General features: G+C 40.5%; 1 protein-coding gene across 1 annotated transcript in view; it reads left to right on the top strand.

Annotated features, from left to right (window-relative positions):
• The window catches only part of LOC147692454 (uncharacterized), a 175,976-nt gene that overhangs the window by 162,018 nt on the left and 1,406 nt on the right, over positions 1-12,552 (top strand). The window contains exon 13 of the mRNA XM_086938656.1: positions 510-650. Within this exon, the coding sequence (XP_086794782.1) occupies positions 510-650 (141 nt within the window). The remainder of the gene's footprint in view (positions 1-509; positions 651-12,552) is intronic.

Genomic DNA, 12,552 nt, shown 5'->3' with positions numbered 1-12,552 from the left:
TAAGAAATTCTTAGCAATTTCCAATGGTGTTCACATTTTTGAAAGCCAGTTTAAAAATGTCATGAACATTAGATAAACAGCGTTTTAGCAAAAGCATAGTCTAACCACTTTCAGAAGTATGAACATAGCATGCCCTGTCCATCCAAAAGAATCCTCTGGGAAATAAATATATTTTCTGAACTGGTACCTCACATTCAGAAAGGGATGCTAAATTAGACAAGCAGCATTGTTTCCCCATACTTTTGTAGCATATAATGAGGATGCCTGAGACCTCTTGTGTGAAATCCTCAAACGATTTGTGATGAAACTTTATAAGATGAAACCTGTTTTGTACGAAATTCACATTGTTCAAATATATGTTTTGCGTACAACTGCACTTTGATACATTCTCACATGCCTTAATTGAAATCCTCCATTATTCAGGAAACTATAGGAGTGGTCTGTTAATGTACTAGTAGAAAATATGTGTTCTTTATCTAAGAACAGTATTTTGTTTTTCCATTTTTCAGATATCTAACGATGACCAAGCAAAATCCAAGAATAAGAAGGGTAAAAGACAAATAATAACCATCATCATATACCTTAGGTCAATCCACCCAGTTTCTGAAAATGGAAATGATGGAGCAGGCACTGCTCCTACACATGTGTAGGTGAGTAGCATCATGGTGTGAAAATGTCAAGGTAAATAAGGACATCAATCTTACGGGTGTAAAGGTTGTCCTGGGATGATGAGCTTTAGGTTAATTCTTCATCTTATTTTGAATAACTAGAAATAATCTAAATGAGCTCTCAGATATGTTTTAGGCAGTTCTTACTCAGAAACAAAGTGCAAGTGCAGTGCAGTGCGCTTTACAAATATGCCTACAAGGCCCAAAGGTTTCCTTAGTAGCCCACTGATGGTAATACCAAATGCCAGAAATGATAAATAGCAAGGCTGCCTAGTCTTGATTCTAACTTAGGCCTATGTCTTCCACCACACTATATTTCCGTCCTCTTAACCTCACTCTTGCAGGGTTTTTTAATCCCTGCTTACTGCATAGAGGGCTGTTTCTTGTCTTCTTCTTCCTCCATCTATCTCTCTTTTCTGTCTTTCTCTGCCTTACTATAGATAGTCAAATGTGAAAAATAGGTCACTAATTCTATAAAAAAAGTGTGCCATTGGCCACAGCCTGTCCCCACCTGTACAAATTAAGCAGTGGTTTTAGGGCTTCTACTACTTGACAACACTTGTCATATCTTGCATTACATTCCTCTATTATTATAAGACAACTCAATTACCTTATCAAGTCAATAGAAATGCTCTCTCAGCAGTTCCCTCCCTTCTGTTCTCCTATATTGATGCACAGGATCTCTTTCATAAATACTGTTGGATTTCAACTACTGGTTGAATGGGGTTACTATTAATGCTGGTTTGAAACTCCAGTGAGAAAGTCAGGGCAATAAAAGGGCAAGCTTTTTAAAAAAATCACTCAAGGCACTTCATCTTCCCAGGCTTTCTAGCTGGCAAACAAGGACTGACACCAACTAGTCGTGCTACATGCTTTGCCTCTGCTCAGCTCCCTTCATTGCTAAATGCATCAGATGGCTTGGCACCTTCAGGTGGAAGAAGAAAAACAACTGAAAGATACTATGTTGAGATTATGTTATATATATATATATATATATATATATATATATATATATATATATATATATATATATATATATATATATATATATATATATATATATATATATATATATATATATATATATATATGTATATATACTTATCTACATATATATATTTACATACAAATAGATAGATAGATAGATAGATAGATAGATAGATAGATAGATAGATAGATAGATAGATAGATAGATAGATAGATAGATAGATAGATAGATAGATAGATATAGACATATATTAGGTTTTGGGTGATGCGCAAATTATGACTTTAAGCTATAACTATAAATGTAGAATTTTGAAGATTCGTGTAGTTTATTTTGGCTTTGTATACAAATAATTAATAGGTATTTATAACTATAACTTATCTTCAAACTTTGGTTTATTAATTGAATTTCAATTTTTATAGATATTTACAAACAAGTTTAGAAAGATTTACCACAGTTTTTTCCCATTATTGTGCTGATGTTTGCTCTCTTGTTTGGATTCCCATGAAGCCTTCTATATCTTCTTGTTTTTTTGCACCTTTCCTGTTGCCTCCTCTGCCTTTGTGTCCGTGACCCCTGTACCCCCTGTGCACCTTTGCCCGCTTGTGCTATCAGGCTTCCTTATGCCGTATGGTTGAACACCTTTAAAATGTTTGATTTTACTCCTGCCGCTTCTTACTGAACTGACGTATCACTCTCACTTTCAGCTTGGTCTGGATGGCCACTATTCCTGATCATTGACTGTCTTTTTGATTCTGCCAGAGGCTGCTCCCCTTGCATCTTTTCTTGTATATTGTTTCTTAGGTGATCAAATTTTCTACCGGTTGTGAGGATTTGGCCTCTTTCATAGCCCACTTTGTCTCAATGGAATGTGCGTTGTTTTTTAGCCTTGATCTCTTATTCGACTTTCTCCATTCTTCTTCTTCAATTATTAATATCATTATCAAATTCTTCTTTGTTACACTTTCTTTCAACATATTGGTCATTTTTTCGAGCTCTGCTGATAATCTTTCACAGTCTTTGTTGCATATTTTTCAAGGACTTTGAGCATTGTTATTCCTGCAGTCATGATTGCTTGTCACCCACTCCTCAATCATCTCTGGATCTGGGTTGTTGAGGATGGGTGTAATAAAGATTCTTAATTCTCTCTGGACTCTGCCACGGTCCATATACTTCTGCAAAGTGGTAGCCTTCCACTACTTCAATTGTTCTTGTTTAGATGCCCTCCATAAGTTATCCCACAATTATTTTTTAAGTATGTGTCTCATCCTGCGTTGCATCGCCATTGTTATCATTGGTATTAGTCCTGTCACTGGGTTGAACAAATAGTTTCTCTGCAGCTTGCTGTCTTTTTATATCCCTCGCTGCAGCCATCGTAATGTGTTTCCTTTCTGGATTCTGGGTTATCCAGCAATCCTATGAATCTCTTGGGTGTTTGGGGCAAATGGGCGCTCATATAGTAAAATTTACTTATTTACAATGCAGATTAGTCTGGTGCATCCAAAATTTTGGGAAGAGAACACCCTTACCTCCCTAAACTCAATCACAGATTGAAAACTCAATACAATAGTATTTGGAGCACGCAAGCACGTATCAATGTCTAGATTACAGAAATAATATAAAGTATCAACACAAATTGCCAATGGGGCTCTTGCTGTTCTTTTCTTTATTTTCATCACACTCCAATCCCCTTGTGCCACCGCGTTTCGCCATGGTTGGGTTACCCTACGGCTTCAGCAATCCTATGAAGTAAATGAGAAAACATGCTATTGCTGACCAACCTGTAGTCTTGCTTTCATGGCTGTTGTCCAGACTAGATGACAATTGAACTGATACCAGTGTATGTGATTTATTTTATGCCACAGATGATATGATGACATGTTGATCACGTTGGATAATCACTATGTTAAAATGGGCGAAAATGTTACATTGACCCAGCGTCAACAGGAGATTCCTTCATTTATGTTAAGTGACTATGAATCACATGGGTGTATTAAAAGTACGTGATAGTGATCATAACCTGACCATATTCAAGGAGTCAATTGCTTCGGAACTCTTTGGGCTGTTTTGCTGCCTATTTGTGTAAATAAACCCGCTACATTCGCACCAGAGTGATGGGCCGTATTCCCTTTTTCACCATATGGAATGAGAGATATTGGGAAACTGGATTGGTGGATTATATGGGGCTCGCTACCCCGCTGCACAATCGTCGCACTAAAGAGGCTTGGGGAACTAGCAACATCTTTGTTTGGGTGGTCTGCTGCGACGACGCGCCCTCTGGTTAGGACTTTGCGTCGGCTGCTACACAAGCAATATGAAGGAATATATATATATATATATGTATATATATATATATATATATATATATATAGATATATATATATATATATATATATATATATATATATATATATATATATATATATATATATATATTACCTACTGGCGGTTGCCAGTAGGTAGATATAGTTAGGATCTACTTTCCATAGGAAATCCGCAACATTCTATTGGGAATAACTTTGGCGCCGGTGGACGAATCTTCGCGAATTTCTCCAAGAAAATGGCCCGCTCCGCTCCCTCCCTGAAAGTTTGGGGGGGATTTGTCAAGCGGGGGCCGAGATAAAAGGGGTGTCCCAAAACGTGTTTTCCCCATGTTAATTTCCATAGGGCGGTCGACCTCACTTTTAGCCCGAACGGCTGAATGGATTTCCACCAAACTTGGCAAAATTGTAGGGACTGGTAGCCAGATGTGCCTTTGCTATGTCTAAAGATATATGCTCCAGTGTATTTTGAGTAATTTAGGTTCAAAAAAATATATATATCTATAGGCGCGACCCGGTATGCGCACTGGGGAGCGCACAGGGCGTGCAACGCGACTTGCGCACGGAAAGCTGATTGGTTCACGGGTGTCTGTAAACATTCGAAACAGTCCGGAGCGGCCGCCATCTTGTGTCTCGGTAGGATCGAGACACAAGAGGTGGCAAAAAAAAGGGGGAAATGACTATAAGGGGGCAGGGTAGACCCCCCCCTGACCCCCTAGGTTTGATGTGGGGGCTATAATAGGGTCCTGCTGGGCAAAAAAAAAAAATTTCAATTTGCGCGGGGGGAGTGCCCGGTACGCGCACCGGGGTGCGGACCGGGGAGCGAAGCATGGGGAAAACCCAGTTTATTCACTGTGTCACCTCTACGACCCTTTCTTGCGTCAATACGTCCCTTTTGCATACATTACACCTGACGTAGGAATAATGTGGCGCAGGGGCTTACAAAGTGACGCATCTACCTAGATGCGTCACTTTGTACATATGACTGAATAAGGTGCATTTTTTACAGCACTGGTGCGTCACAAAAAGTGACGCTCCGGTGGCGTTAAAGTGACGCACGGCCTCATAAATGAGGCCTTCAGTCTTCTACTCATGCGTCATATTAAATTTATGACGTATTATGTTGGAAGTTCTTACAGATACGTCAGTATTTCAGACGTATCTGTAAGCGCAAAAGTGATGCATTGCTGGAGTGTGTCTCAAAAAGGAAGCAACTCCAGCAATGCATCCTTTCACATGGGGCCAGGCCCATGTGAAAGGGCCTGCACGCCTGCTGTGAAACAGGCGTAATATTTGGAAGCAACAGCGTCATAAAAGTGACGCAGTGATATCTCATAGATTTCACTGCGTCACCTCTACGACCTTTTCTTGCGTCAATACGTCCCTTTTGCATACATTACACCTGACGTAGGAATAATGTGGTGCAGGGGCTTACAAAGTGACGCATTTACCTAGATGCGTCAGTTTGTAAATATGACTGAATAAGGTGCATTTTTTACAGCACTGGTGCATCACAAAAAGTGACGCTCCGGTGGCGTTAAAGTGACGCATGGCCTCATAAATGAGGCCTTCAGTCTTCTACTCATGTGTCATATTAAATTTATGACGTATTATGTTGGAAGTTCTTACAGATACGTCAGTATTTCAGACGTATCTGTAAGCGCAAAAGTGATGCATTGCTGGAGTGTGTCTCAAAAATGAAGCAACTCCAGCAATGCATCCTTTCACATGGGGCCAGGCCCCATGTGAAAGGGCCTGCACGCCTGCTGTGAAACAGGCGTAATATTTGGAAGCAACAGCGTCATAAAAGTGACGCAGTGATATCTCATAGATTTCACTGCGTCACCTCTACGACCTTTTCTTGCGTCAATACGTCCCTTTTGCATACATTACACCTGACGTAGGAATAATGTGTTGCAGGGGCTTACAAAGTGACGCATTTACCTAGATGCGTCAGTTTGTAAATATGACTGAATAAGGTGCATTTTTTACAGCACTGGTGCATCACAAAAAGTGACGCTCCGGTGGCGTTAAAGTGACGCATGGCCTCATAAATGAGGCCTTCAGTCTTCTACTCATGTGTCATATTAAATTTATGACGTATTATGTTGGAAGTTCTTACAGATACGTCAGTATTTCAGACGTATCTGTAAGCGCAAAAGTGATGCATTGCTGGAGTGTGTCTCAAAAATGAAGCAACTCCAGCAATGCATCCTTTCACATGGGGCCAGGCCCCATGTGAAAGGGCCTGCACGCCTGCTGTGAAACAGGCGTAATATTTGGACGCAACAGTGTCATAAAAGTGACGCAGTGATATCTCATAGATTTCACTGCGTCACCTCTACGACCCTTTCTTGCGTCAATACGTCCCTTTTGCATACATTACACCTGATGTAGGAATAATGTGGCGCAGGGGCTTACAAAGTGACGCATCTACCTAGTTGCGTCACTTTGTAAATATGACTGAATAAGGTGCATTTTTTACAGCACTGGTACGTCACAAAAAGTGACGCTCCGGTGGCGTTAAAGTGACACATGGCCTCATAAATGAGGCCTTCAGTCTTCTACTCATGCGTCATATTAAATTTATGACGTATTATGTTGGAAGTTCTTACAGATACGTCAATATTTCAGACGTATCTGTAAGCGCAAAAGTGATGCATTGCTGGAGTGTGTCTCAAAAATGAAGCAACTCCAGCAATGCATCCTTTCACATGGGGCCAGGCCCCATGTGAAAGGACCTGCACGCCTGCTGTGAAACAGGCGTAATATTTGGAAGCAACAGCGTCATAAAAGTGACGCAGTGATATCTCATAGATTTCACTGCGTCACCTCTACGACCCTTTCTTGCGTCAATACGTCCCTTTTGCATACATTACACCTGACGTAGGAATAATGTGGCGCAGGGGCTTACAAAGTGACGCATCTACCTAGATGCGTCACTTTGTAAATATGACTGAATAAGGTGCATTTTTTACAGCACTGATGTGTCACAAAAAGTGACGCTCCGGTGGGGTTAAATTGACGCATGGCCTCATAAATGAGGCCTTCAGTCTTCTACTCATGCGTCATATTAAATTTATGGCGTATTATGTTGGAAGTTCTTACAGATACGTCAGTATTTCAGACATATCTGTAAGCGCAAAAGTGATGCATTGCTGGAGTGTGTCTCAAAAATGAAGCAACTCCAGCAATGCATCCTTTCACATGGGGCCAGGCCCCATGTGAAAGGGCCTGCACGCCTGCTGTGAAACAGGCGTAATATTTGGACGCAACAGTGTCATAAAAGTGACGCAGTGATATCTCATAGATTTCACTGCGTCACCTCTTCGACCCTTTCTTGCGTCAACACGTCCCTTTTGCATACATTACACCTGACGTAGGAATAATGTGGCGCAGGGGCTTACAAAGCGACGCATCTACATAGATGCGTCACTTTGTAAATATGACTGAATAAGGTGCATTTTTTACAGCACTGGGGCGTCACAAAAAGTGACGCTCCGGTGGCGTTAAATTGACGCATGGCCTCATAAATGAGGCCTTCAGTCTTCTACTCATGCGTCATATTAAATTTAAGACGTATTATGTTGGAAGTTCTTACAGATACGTCAGTATTTCAGACGTATCTGTAAGCGCAAAAGTGATGCATTGCTGGAGTGTGTCTCAAAAATGAAGCAACTCCAGCAATGCATCCTTTCACATGGGGCCAGGCCGATGAATTCAGACTCATCTTCAGTGCTGGATGGTCTGGCAGCCATGATTAACCCAGAAAGATGCAAAAGCAAAAAGGCAGGTCTTTCAGTCACAAAAGTGAAAGAAGAAGTGAAGGAAATGGGTGGGGATTTCATTCTTTGTAAAAAAAACTGTTAGCAACCAATGAAAAGTGTTATTTTAAGGTCACATGACTTGACGCGCTGACACTGCGCGCACCGGAGCGCTTCCGGGGGCGCATACGCGGCGCGAACGTAGGCGCTTCCGGGGGCGCATATGCAGCGCGAACGTAGGCGCTTCCGGGGTGCTTACGCGGCGCCAATGTAGGCGCTTCCGGGGCGCTTACGCGGCGCGAACGTTGGCGCTTCCGGGGGCGCTTACACGGCGCGCCGAAGTGATGTTTTGATAGTTTCACGGAAATGCAAAATCATTTTCATTTCCTTATTTAAAAAAAATGCTTTTATATGTATGGTACTAAATGTCTTGCATTATTATTTACTTTTCATTCATATTTTTTTTCACGAACGAAAGTAGCGCTCTGGGTGCGCTTTCCGGAGAGCTTACCGGAGCGCGCACCCAGAGCGCCCCAGGAAAAATTTATAAAAAATAAATAAATAAATAATAATAATTAATACTTACACAAAACAGCAAATTTATAAAAAAATCGTAGGTTAGAAACTCGATATAGAAAGGAATTAGCATTTAAAAATCCTATGAAATTCACTGAAAAAACCATAGGTTTAACACCAGTTATAGTTAGGAATTAGCATTTAAAAAACCTATTAAATTCACTGAAAAAACCATAGGTTTCACACAAGTTATAGTTAGCTGGAAATTTTACTGACATAAAACCATTGAAATTCCACGTTATAGTTAGTTGGACTCACTATAACCTGGGCGCCTGCAATGCACTGCTGATGACGTCACATATTACATCACTCATGACATGGTCAGTGACATCACTCATGACATCACTGATGACACCATCCTTGTGACAGAGTGACAGACCTCCTTTCAGTGTAATGTAAGCCTTGAAACACATATTCAAAAATAGAAATTAACATTTTCAAAAAATTGGAGATACCCATACCAGTTACAACAAACAATTCAGTAATTCCACCATCTATATACACATCCACTCATTCACCAACAGTTCTATATAGTCACTCATACATATACTCACTCATCATATGTAGTGATACACCTATACATCCTGTTACACACCGACAGTCATCCAAAAGGTACTCACACACATGCAAATAAACTATTGAACATCCATTTATTTGCATATAGAACTATACACACACTACCACTTTACTTCTATGGAAATTTACACATACTTACTCTCTTAAACAATCACTTATAGAAACACATACTTATTTAAACAGGAACTCTTACAATCTCTCGCTCTGACATATACTCACTTATATACATCAATACTCACATATACTAGATTAAAACATATGTAGTTACTGATAAAGATACTAGTGAGACAGTTATTCACTCACTAACACACACATATACACACTCATCTACCCATACAGTCCTGCACATATGCTGTCTTCAAAACACATACAAACAGTGAGTCAGTCACCAACCCATGCAGCCACTTATACACAAAGTGAAACACTGATACATATATTTCAATATTTAAAAGTTACTCGCTAATATATGTATTCACTAAGATACACTTAATAAGGCAGTTAACAAATAATTTTTTTAGAAAAAAAACATCCATTTAGACACTTACTTAAACATTTATTCTTCCATCGACCTTTTTCATATACATATAGAAAACATATTTATTATTCAGAAAGGCACACATTCGCTGGATGGTGTCATCAGTGATGTCATGAGTGATGTCACTGACCATGTCATGAGTGATGTAATATGTGACGTCATCAGGTAGGTATATATAGTTAGGATTTTTTTGAATAGGGATTTCTGAAAATTCTATGTTGAATAACTTTGGCGTTGATGGACGGAATTGGCTGAAATTTTCAGGAAAATGGCACATTTTGTTTCTGAGCGTCCCCTGAAAGTTTGGGGGGGGGGTTTCGTCAAGCGGGGGCCGAGAAAAAAAGGGGGGTCCCAAAACGTGTTTTTAACATTGAGTTTTCCATAGGGCGGTTGGACTCACTTTTAGCTCGAACGGCTGAATGGATTTCTATGAAACTTGGCAAAATTGTAGAGACTGTTTGCCCGATGTGCCTTTGCTAGGTCTCAAGATATGTGCTCCAGTGGATTTTGAGAAATTAACGTTCAAAAAAATATATATATCTGTGACAGCGTCCCGGTTAGCGCCCCGGTTCGCGTACCAGACGCGTAACGGAACTTCGCGAGGAGAAGCGGATTGGCTCTCCGGTGACTCTCAACATTCTAAACAGTCCGGAGCGGCCGCCATCTTGTCTCTCGGTAGGATCGAGAGACAAGAGGTGGAAATAAACGAAGGGGGAAATGAATGAAAGGGGCAAGGTAGACCCCTCCTGACCCCCTAGGATTGATGTGGGGGCTATTAAAGGGCCCCGCGGGGCAAAAAAATAAAATAATTTTTTTTTCGATTTTTCACGGTGGAATCGCTACCCGGTACGCGAACCGGGTAGTTCACCGGTAGCGTAACGGGAGTCCGCCATCTTGTGTTTCGGACGAATTTAGTCACAAGATGGAGGATAAACAATCTTGGGAATGGGTATAAGGGGGCACGGGAGACATATCCTGACCCCCTAGGTTTTCTGAGGGTGGCTGAGGAGGCCCATATATGTAAAAAAATAAACCTTTTTTTTTCAAATTTTCGCACGGTTAGCGCCCGATCCGCGCACCGGGTAGCGTTCCGGAAAGCGTCACAAGGGGAAAACCAAGGGAAATAGTAAAATAATATTTTAGAGTGCTTTGAGGTAGGGTAGCTCTGAATAGAGCTGTTGTGTTGTGTGGGTGATGTAAGTACCAACATGTAGGTACCAATGAAGAGTCTAAAATTCAATGTACACCGTCTCCTCTGTAGATATTTTGTATGTTCTAATATGGGTTATTTAAATGTAAATGTATGGAAAAGCATTTCATGCTTTAAAGCAATTGTATTTTTGAACTGATTGTTCTTTCCTCTTAGTCCTCCTCTTTGGGTTTTTTTCCCCACACTCTTCTTCAGCATGATAGTTGATAAATTCGTTCCCTCAAAAAATTTATATACATAAAAAAATTATATTAAATACATATAAAATATATTTTTCCTTTAAAAGAAGAATACATTTTACAGCTTTTGATATTTGCTATTAAAAAAACATTGAAATTCACTGAAAAAACCATAGGTTATAGACCATATATAGTTAGGAATTAGCATTTACAAAACCTTGAAAATTCACTGAAAAAACCATAGGTTATAGACCATATATAGTTAGGAATTAGCATTTACAAAACCTTATTTTACTCACACAAAACCATTGAAATTCGCATATATAGTTAGTTGCACTAACTATATATCGCGCACCCGCAATCCACTGCTGATCATGTCACATATTACATCATTCATGACATGGTCAGTGACATCACTGATGACATCACTGATGACATCTCAAATGACATCACGGATGACATCACTGATGACAACATCCAGTGACTGTATGTTTCTGTAAAGTTAAAATATGTCTTACATATTGAAGAATGAGTGGATGTATAAGTGTCTGGATGAAGGATTTAGTAGGTGCATGACTGACTGTATGAGTGAGTGATTAAATGTGTCTCACTGAGTGCATGGGTTAGTGACTAAACTGTCTTAATTTGTGCATCATTATGTCTGTTGTTCTGTAAACTGCTGCATGTTTTGATCAGTAGCTATATGAGTAACTATATGGGTTATTGATTGGTTGCCCAAGTATTTGTATGGGAGACTGAGTGTGTGTGTGGGTGGCTGGGAGGTGTATGCCTCTGTGCATAGATGTGTGAGTAGTTGATTCACTAGATGTATGGGTTCAAAAGTGCATGTGGAAACAGCTGTATGGGCGGTTGACTGTGTGCATGAGTGTATTGGTGAGTGAATGGATATCTCAGTGCTACATGTCAAAGTAAGTACATATGTAAAACACAGTACATGTGAGAGTTGACATATATAAATAACTGTGCATAAGAGCCAGTGAATGTGTGAGTGGCTGTATGTAAATGTAAATGTAAATGTATAGGCATTTATATAGCGCACTACTTACCCGGAGGGTCCCAAGGCGCTTCGACCGCTGCGAAACCCTTCCTGGCTTCCCTGAGAGATGGTCCCTTAATGGGTATCTCCAGGGTGAGACCAGGCATCCCCGGCGGTCTGGTGGGGCCGTTAGTGAAGATGAGGCAAGCTAATGCCCAGGGTTGCCGAGTGTGATCGCTGATCAGAGTGGGCACCGAGGCGAGAGAATTATCGAGTCCGCTGACCCTGGTCCAGAAACCTGCTGCGCCGGGAATCGAACCCTGGTCCCGGGCCGTCCTCTGCTCTCGGGTCTGCCGCCTCTAACCAGTGAGCCACACTACTTCATGGATCATTGTGAACTTGTATCAGGGATTGTATAAGAGAGTAACTATGTGTTAGTATATGTTTGAATAAGTAAGGTGTGTATAACTGTATAGTTGAGGAAATGGAGGTGTGATTGATTCTTTGCATGACTGACTAGGTGTGTGAGTAACTCCATGGATGAGTGACAGTCTGTGAGTGTCTGTTTACACTGAGTGTATCTAAGGTTATATTAGAGTCTGAAGAGGTTCATCGTATTATCACATGAATGATGTCATCAGTGATGTGATCAGTAATGTCAAATGAGATGTCATCAGTGATGTCATCAGTGATGTCATTTGAGATGTCATCAGTGATGTCATCAGTGATGTCATTTTAGAT

Source organism: Lissotriton vulgaris, chromosome 9, assembly GCF_964263255.1.
Source record: "Lissotriton vulgaris chromosome 9, aLisVul1.2, whole genome shotgun sequence".
NCBI lineage: Eukaryota > Metazoa > Chordata > Amphibia > Caudata > Salamandridae > Lissotriton > Lissotriton vulgaris.
This window is presented reverse-complemented; position numbering and strand designations above follow the sequence as displayed.